At 42.4% G+C, this 27,803-nt stretch overlaps 4 protein-coding genes across 6 annotated transcripts; all 4 read right to left on the reverse strand.

Moving 5' to 3' along the window:
* Positions 1-167: 167 nt before the first annotated feature.
* LOC134008584 (cytochrome P450 2K1-like) lies at positions 168-27,731 on the reverse strand. Its single transcript, XM_062448021.1, has 10 exons — positions 27,268-27,731; positions 26,584-26,746; positions 26,364-26,513; positions 26,105-26,265; positions 25,825-26,004; positions 25,458-25,599; positions 25,174-25,358; positions 24,938-25,079; positions 24,650-24,857; positions 168-263 (listed from the first exon to the last, which is right to left on the reverse strand). The coding sequence occupies exons 1-9, from the start codon at positions 27,466-27,468 to the stop codon at positions 24,670-24,672; spliced, it is 1,512 nt and encodes a 503-aa protein (XP_062304005.1). The 5' UTR covers positions 27,469-27,731; the 3' UTR covers positions 168-263; positions 24,650-24,669.
* On the reverse strand, positions 1,083-4,144 carry LOC134008587 (cytochrome P450 2K1-like). The gene is made up of 9 exons (XM_062448036.1): positions 3,848-4,144; positions 3,459-3,621; positions 3,106-3,255; positions 2,837-2,997; positions 2,497-2,676; positions 2,205-2,346; positions 1,858-2,042; positions 1,628-1,769; positions 1,083-1,535 (listed from the first exon to the last, which is right to left on the reverse strand). Exons 1-9 carry the CDS (start codon positions 4,046-4,048, stop codon positions 1,348-1,350), a joined length of 1,512 nt encoding a protein of 503 aa, XP_062304020.1. The 5' UTR covers positions 4,049-4,144; the 3' UTR covers positions 1,083-1,347.
* Positions 9,503-13,949, reverse strand: LOC134008542 (cytochrome P450 2K1-like). Of its 2 annotated transcripts, XM_062447958.1 has the most exons (9): positions 13,545-13,949; positions 13,292-13,454; positions 13,075-13,224; positions 12,101-12,261; positions 11,633-11,812; positions 11,190-11,331; positions 10,702-10,886; positions 10,181-10,322; positions 9,503-10,032 (listed from the first exon to the last, which is right to left on the reverse strand). In XM_062447958.1, the coding sequence occupies exons 1-9, from the start codon at positions 13,746-13,748 to the stop codon at positions 9,845-9,847; spliced, it is 1,515 nt and encodes a 504-aa protein (XP_062303942.1). In that variant the 5' UTR covers positions 13,749-13,949; the 3' UTR covers positions 9,503-9,844. The 2 variants fall into 2 exon arrangements, with proteins under 2 accessions (XP_062303942.1, XP_062303951.1); XM_062447967.1 differs by lacking the exons at positions 9,503-10,032; positions 10,181-10,322 and adding an exon at positions 10,367-10,497.
* Positions 14,373-19,072, reverse strand: LOC134008556 (cytochrome P450 2K1-like). Of its 2 annotated transcripts, none has more exons than XM_062447986.1 (9): positions 18,813-19,072; positions 18,333-18,495; positions 16,504-16,653; positions 16,279-16,439; positions 15,985-16,164; positions 15,559-15,700; positions 15,002-15,186; positions 14,779-14,889; positions 14,373-14,631 (listed from the first exon to the last, which is right to left on the reverse strand). In XM_062447986.1, exons 1-9 carry the CDS (start codon positions 19,011-19,013, stop codon positions 14,530-14,532), a joined length of 1,395 nt encoding a protein of 464 aa, XP_062303970.1. In that variant the 5' UTR covers positions 19,014-19,072; the 3' UTR covers positions 14,373-14,529. The 2 variants fall into 2 exon arrangements, with proteins under 2 accessions (XP_062303970.1, XP_062303960.1); XM_062447976.1 differs by having other exon boundaries at positions 14,779-14,920; positions 18,813-19,064.
* Positions 27,732-27,803: the final 72 nt, after the last annotated feature.

Raw genomic sequence — 27,803 nt, forward strand, 5'->3', positions numbered from 1 at the left:
TGTGTGAGCCTTTCACAACTTATGTCATAAGAGTCTTTAGTTTTAAAAGTTTCAAAATATAAGGAATGCTTTCTTTATTTTAAAAATGTGTACAAATGTACATGATTGAAACCAAGGACCTATATTTTAGTGTAGTAATTTATGTTAATTGATCATTTGTATATATTCACAAACCATGAGGTTGATTATTACCTATTTCTCAACATTCCTGAAATGGGTGTAACTAAGTAAAAAAAGTGTTGCAGTAGAAGGATGAAAGGTGTGTCTCTGAAACTGTCTCAGTCTCTCTCCTCAGACCCGGCTGACAGCACACAGCTGGTGGAGTGAGGGGTTCAGGGTGAAGCCCACACCTGGAGTGAGGTCCAGATCATCCTCTGTTACCCCGGGTGGAGAAAGAGAGCAGCAGAAACACCACAGTCTTAAAAAAAAAAAACATTAAAAAAAAAACGGCAAACCATACCCTACCACCTTAACTAACACATGCAGGAAACCCTGAAAGCACAAATGTTTTTTTTTAGTTAAGCACATCATTTCACATTGTGCAGACAGCATTGGAGGCTGTTGTTCTCCAGACTCCCAGCAGAGTCACCAAGCTGGAAGTCTGGAGAACAACAGCCTCCAGTGCCACACTTGTAGATGATTTATCTTCCTATTTAAGTAAAACATACAATATATTATATATAATATGGAAGAAAGCTTCAAATCAGTCCTGGTCTGTTTCTTATGCATAAACAAACTAAATGAAATTATGACTTTCAGTCATTTGATTAATTATTTTCACTAAAGGGATGTACATTATATACTGTATATTGGCATTGCCAGTGACCTCCAGGTCTGCAGTGACTCCTTCCAGCCAGCAGGGACCCCCCATCTCCCCTCCCACATCAGCAGACAATGTTCTGTTACTGTTGGTCTACATTACACTTCAAATGTCTGCTTTAGTGTAGAATTGTTTGAGTTGAACCACATTGTATTGCTCTGTCTATATATTGTAAAGTGTAAATAATGCAACCATGTTGAATGTGTTTTTAAAATACATTAAACAGTTTATTTACAAATTCATTATTACATCAACCCAAAAAGAAAGCTGGCAATAATTCCAGAATAATACTTGCAAGTGTACAGAAGAAACATCATTAATGGTGCTTTTATTCTGGTTACAGTGTGGATTATGTCAAAGGTAACAAAGGTCATAGTTTTTACATTCTCTGCTACTGACACCAATTTGTGTGTACTCGACTGTTTACACAACCATCTCATTTGACTAAATTTCTTACTTCCTTTATCCAATACAAACTTGTCTTATATACTGTACATTAAGTCATCATGTAAATGTGTGGCATGGTGCTAGACCCGGCTGACAGCACACAGCTTGTGGGGTGAGGGGTTGAGGGTGAAGCCCACAGCTGGAGTGAGATCCAGATCATCCTCTGTTACCCCGGGTGGAGGAGAGAAACGAAAGTGTTGGAGGAGAGAGGTGAAGAAGAGGAAGAGCTCCATCCTGGCCAGACCCTCCCCCAGACACACCCTGCGACCTGAGAGAGAGATCCCAAAACGATTTCCAAAACTGCAAGCATTATCCGAATGGTCACACTGATGACTCTTTCAGAAAATCACAATTACATACCAGCAGAGAAGGGCATGAAGGCATCCCTCTTGACAAACGTCCCCTTGTCATCCAGGAAGTGGGCGGGGTTAAAGGTGTGGGGGCTCTCCCATTCGCTCTCATCCTGCAGGACTGATGTCAGTAGAGGAAACACAACAGTCCCCTGTACACCAGAGAGAATGTTAAACTGACGACCGTCCTCAACATTTTGGAGATTGAAGTTTATCACAATGACACGCATGCTATCTGACCTTCTTGATTAAGTATCCCTGGAAGTTGACATCTCTGCTGGTGACGTGAGGGAGGGACATGGGTACAATGTTGGCCAGTCTCTGGGTCTCATGGATGACAGCATCAGTGTAGGGAAGGTTCTTCCTGTCCTCTACCAAGACCTGACGACTTCCTATCACCCTGCTGATCTCCTCCTGAACCTGGTCTAAAGAGACAAGAGTGATTTGAAAGTTACTCTCATACCTACAGTGATTGATTAAACAATGATCTTTGCCCTGGATCAGTTAAAATTGGCTTAAAGCTTGTAAACCAGTAGAAAGGTTTCAGTGTGCTTTTTCGATGCACATGTGTGTGCTTTGGTCCTAACCTTGTATCCGGGGGTACTTGGCCATGAGCAACAAACCCCATCTTAGTGTGGTCCCTGTTGTGTCGGTACCAGCAGCAAACAGGTTAGCGACTGTATTTGTCAGATTCTCTTTGTGGTAATGGGTGTCCTTCTTTCCTGATTCCTTCCACACAGAAGTTAAATGCATGAGGATCAGAATTGATGAAATGCTCAACAAATCTGCCTACCACTTCTTGTACATTTTCTGTTTAAGAGAAATTTGACATGTAGATATACTATCCATAGTTAGCCATTCTATCCAGTGTGAATCTACCTCCAGGATCTGCTTCCTGCTGAGGAAGGAGTCCACAAATCCTCGACACATCTGAGGGTTCAGAGTGTCCTTCAAGCAACTGATCAAGTCCATGATCTGGTTTTTATTGGCATGAGCGTTCTTATTAATCTGACGTTTAGTACTCAGAAATTTGCCAAGCCAAGGGAACAAGTTGTACAACTGTATCAAAGCAAAGACATACACACAATCACACACACACACAGAGACACACATACAAAATTAGGCTAAATTCAGATTATTGTGACTTTTCAACACATATCTAATATCCAAAAGTGATACCTAGTCTTTAGAAGAATGTTTCTGGAGTATGCATGAGTACCTGCATTGATGGAGATCCTCCAAGTCTGATGTTCTCATTGGCTCGGTCCACCATTTTGGTGAACTCAAGATCAGTGTATTCAAACCTGTTGCCATACACAATGGCACAGATGATATTGGATACAGCGTAATTAACTGGCTGCGTGGTGTCAAATGCTTTACCTATTACAAAGAAACCAGGCACCAAATGTATTAAATACACACTGAATGTTCAACTATGTATGTCATTACACCTTTTCTAATAAAAACTGTAAGTTTTTAATCTCTTACCCTCATATTTCTCAAACACTTCAATCAGGTTTCCACACTCCTCTATGATCTTCTCCTCACTCATCTTCTTGCCCATTCCAAAGTCTCTGAGGGTAGTGAGAGCAAAGCGCCTCATCTCTTTCCAGGAGTCTCCATTAGCAAACAGAATCCCTATGGATCGCAAAATATATAATTATCATTTAAACCTTCTGAAGACTTGTGGTATTAACCCAGATTTTTCTTTAGAACTTTGTTCTCTAAAGATATCATAAGAGATACCTACGTTGAAAAGAGACCAAGGTAAAATTATATGTTTTGATTAAGATAAAGAATGTGACAAGAGTAACAATAGTTGGTTTCAACTTAATCCTTACCATGTCCTTCATTTAAATCATTGAACATGGGAGGTAACTCTCTGTCACCAAACTCCTCAGCATGGTTGACCAAAGCGTCCTTTACTGTCTTGTATCCTGCTAGAACCACCACTTTCTTCAATCCAAAATGAACTGTGAACACAGATCCATATTGCCTAGAGATCTGTCGAGATGTGTACAAGGGACCAGTATTAGTTAGTTGTAGCACTGATAATAAGCAAAAAGATTTGTATTTATCAGGTGCCTAATAGTTTTGAGCTGATACTCATTCTTGATTTTCCACTATGTTCGGCCTATTCAATCCTATTCCTGGAGAGATACCATGCTGTAGGTTCGAGTTCCCACTCTAAAAAAAAACCTCGCAAAAAACCTACAGAAAGGTAACTCACCTTACAGAGTGTCTGGTATGGCCTCTTGAGATCCAGCATCAGCAAGTTCCCCAGCAGAGGTAGTGGTCTGGGTCCTGGAGGATCCTTCCCCTGTTCCTGGGAGCTGCAGGAGAGGAGGTAGAGGAGCAGCAGAAACACCACAGTCCCCAGCAGAGTCACCAAACTGGGAGTCTGGAGAACAACACTATCCAACACAGTCATGGTCCACCCCACACTAAACACTGAACCCTTACACCTGACACTCACTAATGCTTTCACAAACACAACTCAGATGCAGAGCATTGTGTTTACTGGTTGCACCAACGTGCTTTATACATGAGAATTTATCCTTTTGTGGGCGGAGGCGGGCCGTACTGATTTACAATGGAAAAGCTTTCACCAGGAACTTTACACATTGTCACATATGTAGATAATTTACTGGTTTATGATCTTAAAGTTCATTACCTCTGACTCAATCGAGGAAATCTCACACAAGCAAAGACATGACAGATGAAAGCTGAGGCCAACAGCTCAAAATATCAACTCAATGAATCATCAATATTTGGTCTGAAAGTTCCTCACTAGAAAGTTCAGTTCAAGGACCAGACTAGACTAAAACTAGGAATGCCTTGGGATGACATGGATTCTTTTCAGCCAACACTGATAATCAATAATGACATCCTTCTAACGGCCGATGCCGATGAGATCACCAATATGGTTAAGATAACCAACATACTGTCTATTGTGCATCCCTACCTTAAAACCTTTCAGAACACTGTGGTTTCCTGGTTGAAAATATGCCTGTGTGAACAGACACTGAACTAAAATCCCTTATCTGACCTTTTTGATGAAGTATCTGTTAAGTAAATATTCTGAAGACATTTACATTTACATTTACATTTATTCATTTAGCAGACGCTTTTATCCAAAGCGACTTCCAAGAGAGAGCTTTACAAAGTGCATAGGTCACTGATCATAACAACGAGATAGCCACAAAACATTGCGAGTAGCCAAAACATGAAGCACACATTGTGAACAACCAAAATAAGTGCCAAAGGGAAGAACCATAAGAGCATGTAGTTAAACAAGTTACAATTAAACAACATGAACTGCTATAAGTGCAAGTGTACCTGTGGAAAAAAAAGCAAGCAACAATAATAAAACAATATATCACAGTGAGTACAAAAATTTAAGTCAGTTACCACTAACCACAAGAGCAACACGTCTCTAAGCAAGAGTCATTGTGATCCTTGAGGAAACTAACATCGGGTCAAGCGAACCATTCCTAAGTACCGTTGTACTCCCGGAACAAGTGCGTCTTGAGCCTTTTCTTGAAGGTGGAGAGACAGTCAGTGTCTCTGATGGAAGTGGGGAGTTGATTCCACCACTGGGGGGCCAGACAGGAGAAGAGCTTGTGTTGGGACCGGGCGGTCTTGAGCGGTGGGACCACCAGGCGGTTGTCTGAAGAAGACCGTAGGTGACGGGTGGGGGTGTAGGGCTGCAGGAGAGACTTGATGTAGACGGGTGCAGTCCCGTTCACTGCTCGGAAGGTCAATACCAGGGTCTTGAATCTGATACGGGCCATGATAGGTAGCCAGTGGAGAGAGATGAGGAGCGGGGTAACATGGGAGCGTCTGGGTAGATTGTAGACCAGGCGGGCCGCTGCGTTCTGAATCCTCTGAAGAGGGCGGGTTGCACATGCTGGGAGACCAGCGAGCAGCGAGTTGCAATAGTCCAACTTGGAGAGGACAAGTGCTTGGACTAGCAGCTGGGTGGAGTGCTCAGACAGGTATCTCCTGATCTTCCGGATGTTGTAGAGGGTGAATCTACACCACCGGGAGACTGCAGCAATGTGGGCCGTGAGGGAGAGCTCGTCATCCATGGTAACCCCAAGGTTCCTGGCAGAGGATGAAGGGGTCACCGTCGCAGATCCCAGGGTGATTGAGAGATCGTGGGAGATGGAGGGTTTAGCCGGGATGATGAGAAGTTCTGTTTTGGCGAGGTTCAGCTGGAGGTGGTGCTCGGTCATCCAGGCGGAGATGTCTGTGAGGCAGGCCTCAATCCTAGCTGAGATCCCCGGATCTGTCGGGGGGAACGACAGGTACAGCTGCGTGTCGTCAGCGTAGCAGTGGTAGGAGAAGCCATGGGAGGTGATGATTGGTCCAAGTGAGGTGGTGTACAGAGAGAAGAGGAGGGGTCCAAGGACGGAGCCCTGTGGGACACCAGTGGAGAGCTGGCGAGGGCCTGACAGTTTGCCTCCCCAGGAAACCTGGTAGGATCTTCCCGACAGGTAGGATGAGATCCACTGGAGTGCAGTGCCAGTGATGCCCATCTCAGAAAGTCTGGCGAGCAGGATCTGGTGGTTAACCGTATCAAACGCTGCAGAAAGGTCCAGCAGAATGATGACAGATGACCTGGAAGCCGCTCTGGCAGACTGGAGGGCAGTGGTGACTGAAAGGAGGGCAGTCTCTGTGGAGTGGCCAGTCTTGAAGCCCGATTGGTTGGGGTCAAGCAGGTTGTTCTGAGAGAGAAAGTTAGACAGTTGGTTAGATACAGCACATTCAATTGTTTTTGAAAGGAAGGGTAACAGTGATACCGGTCTGTAGTTCTGGAGAACGGCAGGGTTAAGGGAGGGTTTTTTGAGTAGAGGGGTAACTCTAGCCTGTTTGAAGGCAGAGGGGAAGGTGCCAGAGGTAAGAGAGGAGTTTAGGACATGGAGAAGAAAAGTTATGATGGAGGGGGAGATGGTTTGAAAGAGAGGGGAGGGTATAGGATCAAGGGGACAGGAGGTGGGGCGATGAGAGAGAATGAGGTCAGAGATCTCTGCCTCAGACAGGGGAGAAAAAGAGTTTAGACATTTAGTCGGGTCAGTCATGGAGGGTGAGAGGGTAGGACAGGTGGGCTTAGGGAACCGACTGCTAATGTCGGCGACTTTTTTCTCAAAGAAGGAGGAGAAGTCGTCTGCTGTCAGGGTGGAGGGAGGGGGTGGGGGAGGTGGGTTAAGAAGCGTGGAGAAGGTAGAAAAAAGTTTGTGGGGGTTTGAAGCAGTTTGAATTTTGTTCAGAAAGTAGAGGGTTTTAGCACCAGTTATGTGAGAAGAGAAGGATTTGAGGAGGGAGTGATACTTATCAAGGTCCGGACCGCCTTTGGACTTGCGCCATCTCCTCTCAGCTGCCCGAAGGGTGGACCGTTCTTCACGGATAACATCCGTAAGCCACGGGCAGGAGGGAGAAGATTGTGCAGGCCTGGTTGACAGGGGACAGAGAGAGTCAAGTGATGCAGTTAAAGTGGTTAACAAGGTGTCAGTGGCAGTGTTAGTGGGGTGGGACGAGAACTCGTCAATGGGGGGGAGGGAGGATGTTACAATAGAGGAGAAATGGGAGGGGGATAGGGAGCGGAGGTTGCGCCGGAAAGTTACAAGGGGAGGGGAGGTAGAAGGAGTTGGGGGGAGAGAGATAGAGAATTGGATAAAGTAGTGATCAGAAATATGCAGTGGGGTTACAGAGGTTAAGTCAGTGATACAGTTACGTGTCAGGATGAGGTCTAGCTGTTTGCCTGCTTTGTGGGTCGCCGGTGTGCTCAGCAACGTCAGGTCGAAGGAGGTCAGGAGAGACAAGAAGTCGACGGCCTGAGTTCCTTGGAGGTGGATGTTGAAGTCCCCAAGGACTATCAGGGGGGTTCCATCATCCGGAAGGACGCTGAGGAGCATGTCCAGCTCCTCCACAAAGTCGGCTAGCGGGCCTGGTGGGCGATAAAGAACAATTAAGCATGCTTTGATAGGATCAGTTAGCATCGCACAATGGTGTTCAAATGATTTGGCAGTAACAGGGAGTGGTGTGGATATGTATTTAATATGTGGGGAAAGAAGCAACCCTGTCCCACCACCCCGCCCGGTTGAGCGGGGTGAGTGAGTGAAGGAGTGGTTGACGGAGAGAGCAGCTGGAGTTGCAGTGTTCTCTGGGCGGATCCATGTCTCTGTCAGCGCAAGGGCATGAAGAGAAGCATGAGATGCAAACGCTGGGATGAAGTCTGCCTTGTTCACAGTAGACTGGCAGTTCCAGAGCCCTATAGAAAGAGAGAGGGCAGGTGGAGAAGATCTGGATAGGTAGTGAAGGTTAGAAGTTGACCGTATATACTTTGTGATATATCTACGTCTACGGGTAGTGTAGTGAACGGGAATGCTGAAGACACTGTGTACTTAGATTGTCAGTATTGCCGGATTAATACAAATTCTTTATTCAATATAAAAGTACAAAACAGAGCACTCTGTGACCAATCTACCGGAGGACACGTAACGCAAACGTCGTTCAGCAGAGTGATAAGGATCCTAAAACATACCCTGTCTTATATACACTCACAGTATCTGGTCATTCTTAGCATCAAAAATGGTCCAAAATGGTCAACTGTCCTTTTTGGGGTCATCACCCTCAGAAATAGCTAATACAGATAGCCATCCAGCCATCTGTCCTATCATAAAAACAGTTCCTAAGCTTTACAACCTCTCAACTCCTTGACCTTTCAACTTTCTCAACAAACTCAGCTTAATTATCTCCCCTTCCTGCAGACAACATAAGTTGTTCCTCCAGCATGTTTCTTATCAATGAACCACATTTAAAACACCTTCATTGTACATACATCCTAAAAATTATATTACATATCCCTGGTAGGTGAAATCTCTGCTAGGGATGTGAGGGATCAGTGTAAGGACGATTCCTTCTGTCCTTTACCAAGACCTGACGACTTCCTTGCTAATCTCCTCCTGAACCTGGTCTGGGGAAAGGAAAGAAAGTGATAAAGGCCGGCTGTAAAACCAAATGTGCTCCTTAGCCTACAGGCTATCAGGATACACCTGACTAGTCATACGTATCTGGTTTATCATTGATAGCTGTAAGTAAACTGTCCCCTTGTCTGTTTGTACACATTGCTTAATCTACCTAATTGTTTCTGTGGTTTTGTGACACCGTGTGAAAGGTGAATTTCTTTCTTCTGGACAATTTCCAGAGATTGTGTAATGAATGCCCACAAAGACAGGAATGGCTGGATCCAAGCACAGAGCGCAGGGGTATTTATTAAAACAAAAAGAAAAGGGAAAACCACAAAAACTCTGGTTCAGGTACAAAAATAGGACAGAAGCTTTCAATACAAACAATACTTGCAGACTGAGTAGGTTTGGTATGGTGGCAAACAGCAAACAATACCTCACAAAGGACAGGGTGTGAATTAACAGTTTAAGTAGTGGCAGTAAGGGGCAGAACTTTGATTTTGACTTCTATAACTGGATGTATTTATTAATGCAAACTATGCAATTCTCACTTCAAAATGTTGGATATAGAGCATTTACTAATTTCTAATGATTTCACGTGATCTAATCTAGAGAACTATCTATACAGTACCGGTAATTCATAAATCATATCCATGCCAGAAGGGACCCTTTCAGTATTTTACTGAAAGTTGAATCTTGTGTGTTTGTATTCTTTGAGTTTACAGAACTGCGAGGTCAGAATGTTTCAGGCAGGTTTGGTTTCTTGAACCAATCAGCAGACAAGACAGACTCCCATCTCTGGCTGAAGGGTTAAAGGAATGTCAGGTGGTTTGCGGGAGCCTTTTACAACTTGTGTCATAAGAGTCTTGAGTTTTAAAAGTTCCAAATAATAATTAAAAAAAGACTAAATAAGGAATGCTTTCTTTATTTTTAAAATGTGTACAAACGTACATGATTGAAACAAAGGACCTATATTTTAGTGTAGTAATTTCTGTTTATTGATAATTTGTATATATAGTTATATACAAGACAATACACACCTAAATTAGCCACTATTAACAGATGTCGATTAGCTTGTTGGAATAAATGGTACAACATTACTAGGCCAGATGCTTTATGAAAATGCTTGCTTTAGTAGTTCACAAACCATGAAGTTGATTATTACCTATTTCTCAACATTCCTGAAATGAAAGTAAGTAAAGTGTTGCAGTAGAAGGATGAATGGTGTGTCTCTGAGACTGTCTCTCTCTCTCTCCTCAGACCCGGCTGACAGCACACAGCTGGTGGGGTGAGGGGTTGAGGGTGAAGCCCACAGCTGGAGTGAGATCCAGATCATCCTCTGTTACCCCGGGTGGAGGAGAGAAACGAAAGTGTTGGAGGAGAGAGGTGAAGAAGAGGAAGAGCTCCATCCTGGCCAGACCTTCCCCAGGACACACCCTGCGACCTGAGAGAAAGAGGAGATTGAGAGAAAGAGAGAGGTGACCTGGCCCAAAATATATAAAAATACAGGATTGATCCAGTGACAACACAACTAGTACTTCCCACAAACAAATGAAACATTAAACTAAAGGATGAATGTTGGTCTACAGTACCTGCAGAAAAGGGCATGAAAGCGTCCCTCTTGGCAAATTGACCTTGCGCATCTAGGAAGTGGGCGGGGTTAAAGGTGTGAGGACTCTCCCATTCACTCTCGTCCTGTAGGACTGACGTCAATAGTGGAAATACAGTCGTCCCCTGTCATCAAACACAAGCAAATATAGAGGTTAGAGGTTAAAGTTAGAGGTTAAAATGTAAACTGAATAAATCATCAGTATTTCGCCTGAATGTCCCTCCCTACACAGTTCAGGTTTGTCACAATGACAAAAACCTTTCAGAACATTGTGGCTTCCCTGTGGGAGATACACAGTATCTGTGTGGAGAGAACAGACACTACATACATAATAATAATAATAAACATACATAATAAAATGTCCCATTATCTGCCAATTAATTTATCAGCTCGATATACAGTTTATTGTTCATCACTAACTAAAACCTTTCAGAACATTGAGATTTCCGGGTGTGAGATATGTCTGTGTGGAGTAAAACATGGAACTAAAATCCCTTATCTGACCTTCTTGATGAAGTATCCCTGGAAGGTGACATCTCTGCTGGTGACGTGAGGGATGGACATGGGTACAATGTTGGCCAGTCTCTGGGTCTCATGGATGACAGCATCAGTGTAGGGAAGGTTCTTCCTGTCCTCTACCAAGACCTGACGACTTCCTATCACCCTGCTGATCTCCTCCTGAACCTGGTCTTCAAAACGGAAGCAAGTAATAAAGGCTAGTTGTAAAAAATAAATACAAAATTGTTAAAATTGTAAAAGTGAGCTCTTTAGTCTACAGGCTATCAGGACATATCTGACAAGTCCTCCTTATCTGGTTAATCACTGACAGCCTTTAAGTATATTCTGCCCTTTGTTTGTGCGTACATATTGCTACAGTACAACTAGGTGCGTCTGTGTTTTGTGCCAGTGTGTGAAAGGTCTGTGGCTGTTTGTACAGAGTGACCGTTCCCTTCAAGAAAGTTGAATTAAATGACTCTTGAATTGGTCCTTACCTTGTATATGAGGATACTTGGCCATGAACAGGAGTCCCCAGCGTACCGTAGTTCCTGTCGTGTCGGTTCCAGCAGCAAACAGGTTGGTCACACAAAATATCAGGTTCTTGTCATGGTAGTGAGAGTTTTGCGTGCCAGATTCCTGACAGACAAATAACATTTGAAAATTGTGTATCCGTTTAAACAAGCAGTAATGCAGAATTACAGGCTTAGGTCTGTAAGGATGCAGAGGTGTGCATTGTCCAACTACAATTTTGTACTGTACGATCACATAGCACGTCTGAGTAAAAAAAAAACTATTAAAAAAAAGACCCAGACTAAACTAATGTAAGTCGATTCAAAATAACATTTCCGAAGTAGATAATTTTACACTTTCACTGCTGCTGCACAATAATCATGATAGTATTAGAACATACAGTGAATAAAAATATACTACTCCATACCTCCAATTTCTGCATCCTGGCAAGGAAGGAGTCAATAAAGCCTCTACACATCTGGGGGTTCAAGGTATCTTTTAGGCCTCTGACCAAGTCCATAACATCTTTAACATTCTGGTCCACAAGTTTCATCATACGACCTCTGCTCTTGATCCAATGGCCCAGCCAGGGAAACATATTGTAAACCTGTCGACCCACATGCAAACATACACTCAAGAGGTTGTTATGAAAATGCAATTGTCCCTGTAGGGGAAACATCAACAAAAAAGGTTCCGAATGTAACCCTTTCAGGCCTGTCAGAACCCTTTTGGATTCTATGTTGCACCTTTTAAATGAATTTGCATGGGGTTTAATTTTGAACCCAAGCAGTTGCTAACTGACTTGAGTCCACGAATGGAAAATGTTACAGTTCTATAAGGTATCTAGATTTACTTTGGCTGACATTTTTCACAGAGGTTCACAGGTTAGAAGTACCTGAATTGGTGCAGATCCTGTAATGCGTATGCCCTCATTGGCTCTGTCCACCATGCCCTTGAACTGGGGGTCAGTGTAATGAAATCTGTCGCCATACACGATGGCTGAGATGATATTGGAGGCAGCATAATTCACTGGCTGGGTTGTGTCAAAAGGTTTACCTGAGATATACAGTTGTCATAAAGAAGAACTATTTAAAGTGTTCATGCATAGAAAGTGGAACATTACTATTTCAAATCTACCCATGACTTCCCTCACCTAGACTTGCCAAGTCTAAGGGCAGCAAGAAAACTACAATTCAAGTAGGTTATAGTTTGTAATGTTTATAAATACATTGTCCACAATTACACATCTTCTAACTATAATTTCAGGTATCTCTCTTTCTGTGATTAAGTTGTTAGTGGCATGATTATATATATAATCAATTGTATACAAAAACTCTGCTAGTAGGAATCTTTGTGTGTGTTTGTCTGTGTCACCAAATCTAACATCTTACAGTAATCACCAGTTGCATGATGGGTATTGGGCATCACAGACACAGGCATGTATCTATAATTCCAGGAATAATATTTGTCTGTGTGTCACCGAATCAACTAAACAACGTTGTAAAGTCAGGGGAGTCAGGTGGCTGAGCGGTTAGGGAATCAGGCTAGTAATCAGAAGGTTGCCGGTTCGATTCCTGGCCGTGAAAAATTACTTTGTGTCCTTGGGCAAGGCACGTCAGCCTACTTACCTCGGGGGAATGTCCCTGTACTTACTGTAAGTCGCTCTGGATAAGAGCATCTGCTAAATGACTAAAAATGTAAATGTAAACACCGGTTGTCTCACAGGCACAGCATTAAGACTCTCAATTCCACTCAATTTACTCCAGAGGGTGCTGGAGGCCTTTATCAACAATATAATTGTTGTAAAGCAGATAACATTTATCATTGCAAAATATGAATGCATTACCTGCGTTGGTGTTTTTCTCTTACCTTCATATTTTTCGAACACTGTCTTCAGATGGTGACACTCGTCTATGATCTTCTCCTCAGCACTTTTTTTGCCCATTCCAAAGTCCCTGAGATTAGTAAGAGCAAAGCGCCTCATCTCTTTCCAGGAGTCTCCATTAGCAAAAAGGATGCCTATTAAGGAGATTTTTTATGGTTAAATTAAGAAAGGAAAATGTGTACAGTAAATAAATAGCCTTACCATGACCCTGGTTGATATCCTTTGTAATCTGGTTGAGGCCTCTGTCTCCAAACTCCTCAGCGTGGTTGACCAGAGCCTGCTTGACTGTCTTGTATCCTGCCAGGACCACTACTTTCTTGGGTCCAAAATTAACTGTGAACACTGATCCATATTCCCTGGAAAGCTAAGATGTTGGCAAAAACAAGTAATCGAAAACAGACAAAAAAAGTATTGAAAGGTTGTCAACACAAGCTTTGGTCGGTAGTTGTCGCACCTCACAGAGTGTACGGTAAGGCCTGCTAAGATCCAGCAGCAGCAAGTTCCCCAGCAGAGGTAGTGGTCTGGGTCCTGGAGGTTCCTTCCCCTGTTCCTGGGAGCTGGAGGTTAGGAGGTAGAGGAGCAGCAGAAACACCACAGTCCCCAGCAGAGTCACCAAGCTGGGAGTCTGAAGAAGAACACCCTCCATTGCTGTCTGCATAATGTGAAATAATGTGCTGAACTAAAAAAAAACATGTGTGCTTTGTCTTAACAACAGAACTCCCTGGAGCCACAGGTAATTATACCTCTGGGGACTCCAACGTGGAGAAATGTCTCAGAGGAGGGTTGTTCTCAGAAGCTCAATGGAAAACATGGCCATGATTTGGCCAGTTCAAACCAAAGCAAATCATACTGTTCAAGCACAGAAGCAAAACACACTCCATTCTATAAAGACTAACATTTATTAGTGGCACAAAAAGCACAACATGATGAACAAGAGTAACATTTCACAAATGTGATGGCCCTCCCCTCTGTTTGGGATGGCTCGTCAGGGCTGAATGGACACACCGGAGTCCGGTAGCTTTAAGGCCCAGGCCTTAATGCTACCTGCTCTGTCTCTCTGTCCCCCTCTGCCCCCCTCTGCCCCCCTCTGTCCCCCTCTGCCCCCCTCTGTCCCCCTCTGTCCCCCTCTGCCCCCCTCTGCCCCCCTCTGTCCCCCTCTGTCCCCCTCTGTCCCCCTCTGCCCCCCTCTGTCCCCCTCTGTCCCTCTCTGTCTCTCTCAGTGTAATTTTGACGCTAAATCTTTCTGGGGATTATTGATGTTAAACAAAGTAATGAGTCCATGGAACTTGTCATGAGATAATATTTTATTACTTTTGACACACAGCAAAATACAAGAAATGTGTGACTCTCTCCTCAGACCCGGCTGACAGCACACAGCTGGTGGGGTGAGGGGTTGAGGGTGAAGCCCACAGCTGGAGTGAGGTCCAGATCATCCTCTGTTACCCCGGGTGGAGGAGAGAAACGAAAGTGTTGGAGGAGAGAGGTGAAGAAGAGGAAGAGCTCCATCCTGGCCAGACCCTCCCCCAGACACACCCTGCTACCTGAGAGAGGAATTGCAAATAATGCCAGCCATTTGATTATTTTCCGAGATAATATTGAAAACTAAAACGTGCAGACTGATCTGATATAAATTATGTTCTTCAGTCAACTTGCCCTGTTTATTAAAAAAAGTAGTTTGAATATTGTACCAGCAGAGAAGGGCATGAAGGCATCCCTCTTGACAAACTTTCCATTGTCATCCAGGAAGTGGGCGGGGTTAAAGGTGTGGGGGCTCTCCCATTCGCTCTCATCCTGCAGAACTGACGTCAGTAGAGGAATCACAGAGGTCCCCTGTGAACCAAGAGGAATCAACAGAAACAATGTTTGACAAATCTGTGGTCATGTGCAATTTTCGCTTTCAAACAATCTGACCTTCTTGATGAAGTATCCCTGGAAGTTGACATCTCTGCTGGTGACGTGAGGGATGGACATGGGTACAACATTGGCCAGTCTCTGGGTCTCATGGATGACAGCATCAGTGTAGGGAAGGTTCTTCCTGTCCTCTACCAAGACCTGACGACTTCCTATCACCCTGCTGATCTCCTCCTGAACCTGGTCTGAGGAGATGTGGATGGACCAAAGTTAGATTTTCAGGGACATATCATTGTGATTTTTCCATTAGAACTTTGTTTATAAGTGGGCACTTGGTCAACATTTATGGTTCAGTCAAAGACAAATCTTTGACTGTAAATAGGCAGAACCACAGGTTAACCACTACACCTGTATTTAACGGTGTACCAATATCTAAAATGAATCTGCAGAAACTTTTCATGTGAATGAGATTATATGTGAGTGAGGGCACTTCTATAATGTTTTGCTTTTTGAGCCTTTTGGTGTTATTTGTAGTACTGCATTTGCATCAAGCACAACAGTTCCTCAATCAATTCTTGTTTCTACATCCAAGTTTCTTCATGGCAGTCCTTCCTTACTCTGTATATGAGAATACTTGGCCATCAGAAGGAGTCCCCAGCATAATGAAGACCCTGTGGTGTCAGTTCCAGCAGCAAACAGGTTGCCCACAGAACATATCAGGTTTTTGTTGTGGTAGTAAGAATCTGTAATACCTGAATCCTGACAGACATAGACCCACATCCAGTTAGTCAGGATTCTGCATAGGGATAAGTAGTTGGCTTGATATATATAAATCATGCATAAACATAAATACAAAGTGTTTTGTATAACCACTGATTTTTATAACATGTTATGACACCGAATGTTTCAGATGTCAAAAGATGTAACACTGTAGTTGTTTACTTATCTTTGTCCCTCTCCACCTACTCCTCATAGCCAGCATGAGAATTTGCATGACCTTGAAAAACCATCTACATGATGTAATAATTAAACACTTCCCTTACCTCCAGCTTCTGCTTCCTGGTGAGGAAGGCGTCCACAAAGCCTCGACACACCTGAGGGTCCAGAGTCTCCTTCAGACCCGTGATCAAGTCTGAAATCTCTCTCTTGGCATCGTCAACGTTTCTCAAAAAAAACGTTAAATTCTTGATCAATGGGCCCAGCCGAGGAAACATGTTGTACACCTGTCATCCCAACACCCAAAAGCACACATTAATCAAATGTCAAGGTTTAGGAACACAATCCATGGTCTAAAGCCACAGTTCTCTGAATACAGAAAGCCAATGACCATACAGTACCTGGATTGATACAGAGCCAGCTAAGTTAATTCTACTCTTGGCTTTCTCCACCATGGCTATGAGTTGGGGGTCGGTGTAATCAAATCTGTTGTTGTACACAATGGCTAAGATGATATTGGAGGAAGCGTAACTCACTGGAGAGGTTGTGTCAAATGCTTTACCTGTCACACACAAAAAATAGTTAATGAATGACAAGTTCTAAATGTTGTTTTTTTTCTGTCTTACCTTCATGTTTCTCAAACTCTTGAATGAGGTATTGACACTCCTCTATGATCTTCTCCTCACTCATCTTCTTGCCCATCCCAAAGTCTCTGAGGGTAGTGAGAGCAAAGCGCCTCATCTCTTTCCAAGAGTCTCCGTTAGCAAACAAGATCCCTGAGGAGAGAAAGTACAGTGCTGTGAGATGCATGTTATCATTGATAAACATACAATTACAACATGTATGTATGTGTATGTGTATTAGGTCAGAATGATGGAAGCCTACATGAACACACTTAAAATGTATGTACTGGAGCCTTTGTTATCACTCACTTCACAGATTTATTAATTTTTTTGCTGTTGTTTTACACAAATAGGATTGTATTGCTCTAGTGATTTCTAATTATGTATGCTTGGAAATACTTAATAAAGCAAATGTATTCACCTAAATGTGCATTTTGCACACAGATAATGTTAAGACAAAAAAAAAATGTTCTAGCGTTACACCTACTGGTGTCTCTGGTCATAAGAATGAATGTGACGAGGGACTCATGGATTACATGTCAAACATTATCACACCCTCCAACATCACCCACCCCCAGAATCTCACCTCAACCCCAGCCCTGACCCACCACATCACAGCGTTCGTTATATTTTTGACAGGGTTGGAGGGGTGACCTACTGATCACTCTGTGTTCTTTTCACGGCAGTGCTCAACTGAAGCGCATCTTTCTATCAGCACCTTTTTCCTTCTCCTTACCACCTGTTGTGCGCTGATTACGCATCTTATAAATAAGATGGGGGAGGGGGGGTCTGACCCCCCCAATTAATACTTGGACCCCCCCCCCCCCCCTAAAGAGATAAAAATAACAGGTTGGGGGGGTCGATAGGCCTACACACTCTCGAGAAGAAGTTGACCCCCCCCCGATTGTCATTGTATAATTCGCAATCTGCCTCAGTTTCCCTCCTTTGCTGAAGAGTTTTGTGGTATTGACGTGTTCCCCTATCGTGCGATATTTTTTCTGTTCCAGCCGCATTAAGCCGCTTTCCTACACTTCCCTGGATTTACTGGACTGCCTTCCCGATCTCGGACCCTGCCTATTCTTGACGTTTTACGGATCACCCTTTGGAGTTACCTGCTACGGCCTATCTTGCCGTTTTGTTTCCCGAGCCTTCTGCTTGAGTGATTTTCAGTTGTCCATTAATAAACTTTCCGTTCCGCACTCCGCATTTGGGTACGTGTACTCCTTGTACGTGATATATTTTCTTACAAACAACTATTATGTTTCATTGACGAAAGTACCAAGTATTTTGAACTATATGTGCTTACTGAGGCATCCACAATTCTGAGTAAAATACAGAGGAACAGTATGTTCTTCTACTGATAAGGTACACTGCTAACATTTGATACACTGTCGACACAGTCACACACACTGTCACTTTAGCTACTGGTTGCACAATCAGCAATATGTACCCAACTTGTCTCTAGGTTAGTATAGGTTATAAGGTTACTATAATGTATTATAGGTTTAGCATACTCTTGCTTATTATTTTGTATATTTAGGAGGTTTATTGTATTATATGTTAACTTGTCATAGGTGTAACCTATGTTCTGAGTACTTATATGTCATGTGATGCCAGGTTGCTTTGCGTTGTCTTATCCTATGAATTTCAGTGCCCAGTCTGACCCTGTGTCTGTGTATCTGACAATAAAAGACTTGAACTTGATAAGGGCATGCCCTAAGACTATGCCAAGCTGAAACACGATACTTTAAACAGTTATGAATGGTGCACTTGAGACTGTTGAGAAGGATATGGTTCAAGTTGGTCAAAGCAGTAAGAAATGACTTTCTTACCGTGTCCTTGGTTGACATGGTGAAGCACAGGGGGGACGTCTCTGTCTCCAAACTCCACAGCATGGTTGACCAGAGCCTGCTTGACTGTCTTGTATCCTGCCAGGACCACTACTTTCTTGGGTCCAAAATGGACCGTGAAAACTGATCCATATTTCTTGTGCATCTAAAACAATTAGGCAAGCAGATGCTTGTTTGGTTCTCATAATGACTTTTTCCAGAAAAGAAAATATATTAGTACAATATACGTCCTATGTAAAAAAAAGATCTATATTAAAAAATATATTTTTGTATTTTATTTTAAGTAATACAACACTGATAACACTTGGAATAAAATATGTAGTATATGCATTTTCATTAAATATTTTTTTTCAAGAAAACTGTTCTTAGAGGTGACAAACTTGAATAGCAAACATTTAACACTTTATCTTCATAAGTAATTTAAAATGCATTACTCATAGCAAAATATCCTCCCTGTCTCACCTCACAGAGTGTCTGGTATGGCCTCTTGAGATCCAGCATCAGCAAGTTCCCCAGCAGAGGTAGTGGTCTGGGTCCTGGAGGATCCTTCCCCTGTTCCTGGCAGCTGGAGATTAGGAGGTAGAGGAGCAGCATAAACACCACAGTCCCCAGCAGAGTCACCAAGCTGGGAGTCTGCAGAACAACACAATCCAACACAGACATGGTTCTAATGGTGTACAGTGGAATCAAATATTTGAGTCAAGATATTGCTCTTCTTTGCTCCTTTAGATGTATGAACATGAAGCTAAAAAAACACCACCCTAAGCTCTGGAGCAGAAAGTTATTGCGCTTTTAACACAACAAAACAGAAATCTTAAACCCGCTAGTAAAGGCCACACCCCTTAAAGTTCAGGGGTTGATAGGCAACACCATGAACATTGAACTAAGCCTGTGCAGACAGAGCCAATTTGTAGTGGACATAGGGCAATGTGGGTACTCACTGGAAAAGATCAGAGACTTGGAATTGCCACACTTGTAGATTATTTATCTTCCTATTTAATTAAAACATACAGTATATTATATATAAAATGGAAGAAAGCTTCAAATCAGTCCTGGTCTGTTTCTTATGCACAAACAAACTGAATGAAATTATGACTTTCAGTCATTTGATTAATTATTTTGACTAAAGGGATGTACATTATATACTGTATATTGGCATTGCCAGTGACCTCCAGGTCTGCAGTGACTCCTTCCAGCCAGCAGGGACCCCCCATCTCCCTTCCCACATCAGCAGACAATGTTCTGTTACTGTTGGTCTACATTACACTTCAAATGTCTGCTTTAGTTAAGAATTTTGGAGTTGAACCACAGTATTGTTCTGTGTTTATATTGTACAGTGTAAATAATACAACCATGTTGTATGTGTTTTTAAAATAAATGAAAAAGTTTATTTAAAAATTAATTGTGACATTAACCCAAAGAGAAAGCTAACAATTCCAGAATAATACTTGCAAGTGTACAGAGTAAACCTCATGAATGGTGCTCTTATTCTGGTTACAGTGTGGATTATGTCAAAGGTAACAAAGGTCATAGTTTTCACATTCTCTGCTACTGAGACTGAATCTTTTGTACTTGACTGTTTACATAACTATCTTGTTTGGCTAAATTTCTTACTTCCTTTATTCAATACAAACTTGTCTTTTATACATTAAGTCCTCATATAAATGTGTGGCATGGTGTTAGACCCGTGTGCAACTGTGATTGCAACTTAAGAGCGTTCTAAGAACGCTCTAGAACGCTCTTAGAACGCTCCTAAGAAGCTCTTAGCATTAAGAGCTTCTTAACGAATCTGGGAAACCCGGCCATTGTCAGTTTCTCTTTGATTTCTGCTTCCTGCTGAGGAAGGAGTCCACAAATCCTCGACACATCTGAGGGTTCAGAGTCTCTTTCAAGCAACTGATCAAGTCCATCATCTGGTTTTTATTGGCATGAGCATTCTTATTAATCTAACCTTTAGTACTCAGAAACTTGCCAAGCCAAGGGAACAAGTTGTACAACTGTATCAAAGCAAAAACATACACACAATCACACACACACATACCCCCTTTCCACCAAAGTGAACCGGGAGCTAGTTCGGAGCTGGTGCTAGAGCCAGTTCGGAGCTGGTTCAAGAACGGAGCCTACAAAAAAAAAAAAAAAAAAGCCTACTAAGAACCAGTTTGATTTTCCATGGGCTAAAGAGCCACCACAGAGCCACGTCATTACGTCACTGTATACGTCTCATCTTTCCTAGCAACGCTAGCGCGGCAGCGCCAAACACAAAGCAGAGCCCGTCTAAAGGCTATTTATTAATCCTAAGAACGTGTTTTCTTGGCTATTGCGCAATACCCTGGACTCGCAGCAGTATGGCAACACTGGCATTATCAGCGCAACATTTTATAAACTTTTGCTGTATACTGCTTGTGTATTACATTTGTGTTAAATATAGGCTCAATAGCTCATAACATTTGTGTTTGTCATTTCACTCATTTGATAGGATTATGATAAAACGCAGCAACTAGTGTCTGCACTGCACTGCGATGCTAGCTAGGTTATCGAAAAGTCGGAGCAAATTTACAAATTAGCAGTTTCATCAATAAAATAAGCACATTTTCAGCAACTACATTGCCCACTTCTCGTTACATTTTAATTCAGATGCTGATTTACAAGTACCGTTTAGCTGAAATATGAATTGTAAAAACTTAGAGCAATGGCGGTCAAAGGATTCTGTTTGTCTTGTTGGTCACGGTAACCCCGCCCCTGACGCAAGCGGTTCTTTCTTGGTTCACAATCTAGTCCAGCTCCGAAGTGGTGCTTTTAGCGAACCACGTACGAACCACTTACGAACCACTTTTCCGGTTCTCAGTCTGTCGAAAGAGAAAGAACTGGTTCGCGATTAAGCACCGGCCCCCAAAATGCGTTGGTGGAAAAGGGGTACAAGAGTCACCAAGACAGGGTTCTAATGGTGTGGTTTAGAACCTAAAATCTTAATCCGGACAAAGATATATATTTTGTTGCATGTTCTGCTTAGTTAGATGTACTGTGTGAATGAGAAGCTTTTAAACACTCAGCTCTGGAGCAGACAGTAGTTGTGCCCTAATAGAAAATCTGAAACCCTCCAGTAAAAGCCACACCCCTTAGAGATCAGTGTGTCATGCCCCCGGCTGTTACACTGGATTTCTTTCTTTTTCCTTGTGTTCTCCTCCCTCCCTTTCCCTGTGTGCGTGTGTGTGTGTGTGTGTGTGTGTGTGTGTGTGTGTGTGTGTGCATGGGCGGAGTCTCCTGGGAAACGACAACAGACTACTCTCACCTGCTGCAGATCTGCAATCAACATCCTACTTCAACCCTGCTCACCATCCAAACTATGCCAGATTGTTACGTCAGTCACATGGTCTCTGAGTTTTGAATTATTCTTACCTGTTTTTTTGTGGATTCATACTTGTATTGATTATAGGTCATATAGGCTAATATATGGGGATGTCCAGTAGTAGGGAAGAAGGCCGAGGTTTGGGCTGCACTGTCTGTCCAGATGTATCCTGTTCATGACTGGTCTCAGAGAAAGACGTCACAAGTAGGAAAAAACACATTCCTGAAATAGAATGGGGAGAAGTTTGCCAAAGTTTCGAAGGAGAAACTCATAGAACAGAAGCCAGAAGAGGGCTGGTTCTGGTAGTTGAAGGGGTGAACTAGGGATTTATGAGAAAAGGGAACATAGAGAGAGGGTTGGACGGACATCTCGTACACATGATGCATCATGAAAAAGGGAACAAACTATGGAAAGATTATGGGGCAATATTGGGATAATAATAGCATGGAGGGAGGGGGATTTTCCTCATATTGACTATATAATGTGCTATATACTGTGCTATATAATGTGCTAGATTTTAGGAGTCTGGATGCTTTTTGTGTCTTCTACCTGCTGCATTGCTGAATAAACCAATCAAGCCATCTCGACTTTGAAAGATCTTCCGTCTCCGACTCTATTTTGGATCCAAATCCTTCTGAGGTAAAATATCCTACACTAGTGAGGTAGAGCAGGTGGACCCAAAGGGAAGGGAAATCTATCTACCAAATGTTAGGACCACAAAGGACACACTACTCAAAGGTGGGGAAACAACACAATTGAAAAAGACTGACCATATATACACATAGGATCCAAACTATATACAGGTGAAGCTACTCCAACTAACAAGCAAACTGAAAATGAACACACAGACACTTAACAAGACACTGGTGCAGGTTATCCCTCAAACAGACATGGGAAGAACAAACAGGACGACACTGGGGCACTGCTGCGGGCGTTACACACGAGACATTACCTCATGATGAGCAGAGGTAACAAGGTAAGGTAATAAGGTATACATATACATTTAATATTGTTTGTGACACAAAATATGTAATGGATTTTTTTTTTACCCATTTCAAATGTAACTATATATAACTACAGACACAGGCCTAGACCACTGTGCAGGGCTTGAGCAGGGGCTTGGTCAAATGAGTCCTTAAATGTTGCTCCATTATGTCTTTTGGGTTCAGTTGGAACCTACACGTTTCACTGCATCTGAAAAGAAGTCTACTATGCTCATGGTCTACCTGGTCATTGTGTGTGCGTGCTCATGTGCGTGCTACAGACTGGTGTATATGTGTGCCCTTGTATGCCGCTGTTTGTGTTATTTATGATTTCTGATTACTTTCTAAAGTAACTTGCTAAGTGGAGAGACCTGAGGAAGGAAAATCACCCTCTAAAACCAGTCTGTGTGACTCAGCACCTAGTAGGTCCACCCTTTGCCTTATGGGCTAATGAATGTTTTTCCCTTGTTTAGTCAAATGCCTGCTAGAAACATCTGATCATGTGCCCAATGGTAGCTCAGTCTTTAAGCAGAATGTAAATAATAATGCAATGTATTCATGGTACTGAAGCCTTTTAGCGATCCAGATAATTATCACATTTATTTTAAGGGGATAAGCAAATGCATGCCGTGCATGACATCTAACTAAGCAAAGTAAATTCAAAGAAGGTCCTTTTAAACCTTTTAAATTACAGATTACATCTGTCAAGACACATGACAGATGAGGGTCAAAAGGTTTGGGCTTGTTTGGCTCCTGTGGAATGACCATCTGCATCTCCATACTTGCTTTTCTAATCCTCTCACCTAAAGAGTGCGAGGCGAGGTCATAATGATCGGAGATAGCCTAATTCTCTCAGTAGGATAAGTGATTTGACACCATTTGAGCACAGTGGGGTCAAACCTGCTTTCAACATCCTTTTCTTAGTTCAATAACTAGCGACTACTAGCAATAAATGAAAAACAAGTATGCCAGTTAGCACGTAGACACTTACACCTTAATGCTATCAAATGTTGGTTGCAATAAACATTGAGAAAGTGTATGAAAATACTGTTTAGAGTGTTTGCTGCTTTGGCTAGGGCACCACTGGGAGACATATCTTAAACTAAAGTTTAGGTTGTTTTCTTCAAAATAAGGTATGTTTGGTCAATGTTAAAACATATACATTTTGAGAAAAATCTAGTTGAATTCATGTTGATGAAAATCCCATAGGAATACATTGGAATCTGAACGTTCTATTGAGAAAAAAGTTGGTTTTTCCCTTGTAACTTTTCAGCATGTCGGCACTACATGGACACTTCCTGAAAAGCTACATTAGGTCAGAGCCATATAAAAAGAGTAAATAAAGCAAGTAAATTTATATTCCACTTGCCCTACAAAAAAAATCCACTTAAGAGGCATCTTTATTATTAGGCCTACACTACATGCTATTATGCTCGCTGCTGGTATGTATAATTTAATTACATTTATAGATTGTGTGCTGTTAATTTTTAATTGGCTGCTGTAGCCTACTGAACAATCAATATTATTTTGCAACGGACATAGTTTTACATATATAACTAGCTGTGGTTGAGTTAATAGGAGGAGGGCTGGGAGGGGCCCATGATGCGTTCGTGCCCAGGGGCCCAGAATTTGTTAATCCGGCCCTGCTTAGAAGTTTGAGTTCATACTAGGACACTACAGAATACTTCACAGTGAGCAGAAGTTGAACCACACTTGGGTACATATACAAATTATAAATATGGTATGGACGCAAAATGTATTTTGAAAAAATGAACTTTATTAAAACATTTAAGATGCAATTAGCAGGATTTATTTCTTGGGCGTTACTGTTAATAAAAACGATACTTATGAAAACAACCACAGCAGCATTAAATCCAATGGATGTCTTATGTATTCCTACAGAAATATTTCATAGCAGGCTAATGTATAATTTTCAGTTTCTATCAACTTATTTCAGCAGTGATGCCTAGGTCATAGTCTCTCTCTCTCCTCAGACCCGGCTGACAGCACACAGCTGGTGGGGTGAGGGAACGAGTGTGAAGCCCACAGCTGGAGTGAGGTCCAGATCATCCTCTGTTACTCCAGGTGGTGGAGAGAAACGAAAGTGTTGGAGGAGAGAGGTGAAGAAGAGGAAGAGCTCCATCCTGGCCAGACCCTCCCCAGGACACGCCCTGCGACCTGAGAGAAAGAGACCAAAATATTGTCACAGCAGAAATTAAAATAATTATGTTGATAACCATGCTATTGCGATTATATACCTGCAGAGAAGGGCATGAAGGCATCCCTCTTGACAAACTTTCCATTGTCATCCAGGAAGTGGGCGGGGTTAAAGGTGTGGGGGCTCTCCCATTCGCTCTCATCCTGCAGGACTGATGTCAGTAGAGGAATCACAGAGGTCCCCTGTACACCAGTGAGAAATCAACATAATTTTTTTTGGGGGGGGGGAAGCTGTGGTCATATGCAATTTTCCCTTTAAAACAGCCAGCAATGTGACCTTCTTGATGAAGTATCCCTGGAAGGTGACATCTCTGCTGGTGATGTGAGAGATGGACATGGGTACAATGTTGGCCAGTCTCTGGGTCTCATGGATGACAGCATCAGTGTAGGGAAGGTTCTTCCTGTCCTCTACCAAGACCTGACGACTTCCTATCACATTGCTGATCTCCTCCTGAACCTGGTCTGAGGAGAAAGAGTGGGGGAACAAACCATTCTCTAATGTTTCATGTTCATCAAAATCCAGTCAGCCATCATACTGAAGTGTGTTTCTATGTCCCTTACCTTGTATGTGAGGATACTTGGCCATGAACAGGAGTCCCCAGCGTAACGTAGTTCCTGTGGTGTCGGTCCCAGCAGCAAACAGGTTGGCCACAGAATATACCATGTTATCATCATGGTAGAAAGAAGCCACGCTCCCAGATTCCTAACACACAAGATTTGTTTTAAATGCTTAAGAAATACAGTTATGATAAAGGGACTGCATTTTATACAACGCTTCCGTACCTACGCGGTACTCGAGAGCTTTATGACCCTCTCCACCCCCTGAGCCACAGCCGCAAAAATAATATTTTTTATATACAGTGTATATATAAAATATTATACAATGATACAGGCCTTGATGATTTCAAGCCTATTACTGAAAGGTTACCTCCAGGTTTTGCCGTCTGGCCAGGAAAGAGTCCACAAAGCCTCGACACATCTGAGGGTTCAGAGTTTCCTTCAGACTTCCGATTAAGTCCTTGATCTCTTCTGTATCGATGTTAGAAAGCTTCATTATACGTCTTTGGTTCCAGACAAAAGGACCCATCCAGGGAAATGTGTTGTATAACTGAAACCCCATTCAAAAAGGTGTAAACATTCTGGACTGTACTGTGTTGATTTGTAAACACTTATCATAAAAAAATTTAAATAAAGTCTGCAAACAATACCTGGATTGTTGGAGATCCTAATAGACATACAATTTCAGTAGCTCTGTCCACCATTGCTTTGAACTTTGGGTCACTGTAGTCAAACCTGTCGCCAAATACGATGGCGGAGATGATATTGGAGACAGCATAATTCACCGGCTGGTTTGTGTCAAATGCTTTGCCTGTTACAGCCAACACAAGATGAATTACAGTCATGTCAAGAGCTACACCAAAGGTACTTCCATTTGAGCAAAATTGCCATTTGACACAACAGCCCTACCTTCATGTTTCTCAAACACTTCAATCAGGTTGCCACACTCCTCTATGATCTTCTCCTCACTTATTTTCTTGCCCATCCCCAAGTTTTTGAGGGTAGTGAAAGCAAAGCGCCTCATCTCTTTCCAAGAATCTCCATTAGAAAACAAGATCCCTGTGGAGATTACACATTTTACTTACTTGTAATAATCAATGTACAGAGCATTCAGTTTCCCTCATTTTACCATGTCCATTGTTTAAGTCCTGAAATATAGGGGTGATGTCCCTATCTCCAAACTCCTCCGCATGGTTGACCAGAGCCTCCTTGACTGTCTTGTATCCGGCCAGGACCACCACTTTCTGTGGCCCAAAATGGATCTTAAATACTGATCCATATTTCTTGGAGAGCTAGAGAAGTCAAGAAAGTGTATTTTACAGTTTATGAAGGGTCTAAATGACTGCTGTTCACATGATTATGCACTTCTTCAAGGATACTGATCAGTAATTATTGAACAGATAATCTTTTCATTTCAGTGAATTATAATGATGTTAGCCTATTGAACTGTGATTGCGCATAATGCATTACTTGTCATAACCTATACCACGAACACATTTATAATCACATAGCTGACTATGTACCTACAATTATTTTACTGTAGGTATGGCTATAGGTATTGTTGTATTAACCTACTGCTTGTTCATGTACCATTTAGCTACATGGTAGTTACCCTCAACTTTAATGGTGAACATTTAATTAACTTTAATATGAAGTGGTGCTAAATGTTTTTCCTGTTACAGGAAAAATAGTATGTTTAACCTTACCTACAAAATATTTTACATTAACACAATGCACTCTTTTCACTGCAGTATGCATCAAATTGAATACTTAAAATGTTACAATGTGTATTAAGCCAAATGGTTAGATTTACATCACAGAGTGTCTGGTATGGCCTCTTGAGATCCAGCATCAGCAAGTTCCCCAGCAGAGGTAGTGGTCTGGGTCCAGGAGGATCCTTCCCCTGTTCCTGGGAGCTGCAGGAGAGGAGGTAGAGGAGCATCAGAAACACCACAGTCCCCAGCAGAGTCACCAAGCTGGGAGTCTGGAGAACAACACTATCCAACACAGACATGGTCCACCACACACTAAACACTGAAACCTTACACCTGACACTCACTAATGGTTTAACAAACAGAACGTTACATCTGAGCAGTCATATCCATTTATAACCAGTAGCACCAGTTAAAGGAGTTGGTGCTGTATTTGTTGGTTTCGTCAATAAATTAACACACAGCCACACCTGTAGATAATAAACTGGTTTTACAACATGTTTTAGAAGTGCTTAGAATTTCATTTTACCTTTATTCTCCAGAGCACATCTTAAGTGTCTCAATTAAAGGAAAACTTGCTTTTTAATCCTATACTGATATGTGTTTAGAGTGTTATATTGTGATGAGAACGAGCCTC

This window comes from Osmerus eperlanus, chromosome 2 (genome assembly GCF_963692335.1).
Source record: "Osmerus eperlanus chromosome 2, fOsmEpe2.1, whole genome shotgun sequence".
Lineage (NCBI taxonomy): Eukaryota > Metazoa > Chordata > Actinopteri > Osmeriformes > Osmeridae > Osmerus > Osmerus eperlanus.

What these genes read in the sequence shown, in the direction of transcription:
- LOC134008556 (XM_062447976.1), bottom strand. Translation starts at nt 19,013, where the DNA reads ATGTCTGTGTTGGATTGTGTTGTTCTGCAGACTCCCAGCTTGGTGACT. An exon ending in CAAGTATTCTCATATACAGA is followed by an intron (nt 15,187 to 15,558) that starts GTAAGGAAGGAC and finishes ACATCTCCTCAG; the next exon opens with ACCAGGTTCAGGAGGAGATC. An exon ending in AGGGATACTTCATCAAGAAG is followed by an intron (nt 14,921 to 15,001) that starts GTCAGATTGTTT and finishes CTTGGTTCACAG; the next exon opens with GGGACCTCTGTGATTCCTCT.
- LOC134008584 (XM_062448021.1), bottom strand. Translation starts at nt 27,468, where the DNA reads ATGTCTGTGTTGGATAGTGTTGTTCTCCAGACTCCCAGCTTGGTGACT. An exon ending in CATACCAGACACTCTGTGAT is followed by an intron (nt 26,747 to 27,267) that starts GTAAATCTAACC and finishes TGACTTCTCTAG; the next exon opens with CTCTCCAAGAAATATGGATC. An exon ending in CCAGACGGCAAAACCTGGAG is followed by an intron (nt 25,600 to 25,824) that starts GTAACCTTTCAG and finishes CTTGTGTGTTAG; the next exon opens with GAATCTGGGAGCGTGGCTTC.
- LOC134008542 (XM_062447958.1), bottom strand. Translation starts at nt 13,748, where the DNA reads ATGCAGACAGCAATGGAGGGTGTTCTTCTTCAGACTCCCAGCTTGGTG. An exon ending in GGATATCAACCAGGGTCATG is followed by an intron (nt 13,225 to 13,291) that starts GTAAGGCTATTT and finishes TCTCCTTAATAG; the next exon opens with GCATCCTTTTTGCTAATGGA. An exon ending in CAGGATCTGCACCAATTCAG is followed by an intron (nt 11,813 to 12,100) that starts GTACTTCTAACC and finishes GTGGGTCGACAG; the next exon opens with GTTTACAATATGTTTCCCTG.
- LOC134008587 (XM_062448036.1), bottom strand. Translation starts at nt 4,048, where the DNA reads ATGACTGTGTTGGATAGTGTTGTTCTCCAGACTCCCAGTTTGGTGACT. An exon ending in CATACCAGACACTCTGTAAG is followed by an intron (nt 3,622 to 3,847) that starts GTGAGTTACCTT and finishes ACATCTCGACAG; the next exon opens with ATCTCTAGGCAATATGGATC. An exon ending in TGATTTAAATGAAGGACATG is followed by an intron (nt 3,256 to 3,458) that starts GTAAGGATTAAG and finishes TGCGATCCATAG; the next exon opens with GGATTCTGTTTGCTAATGGA.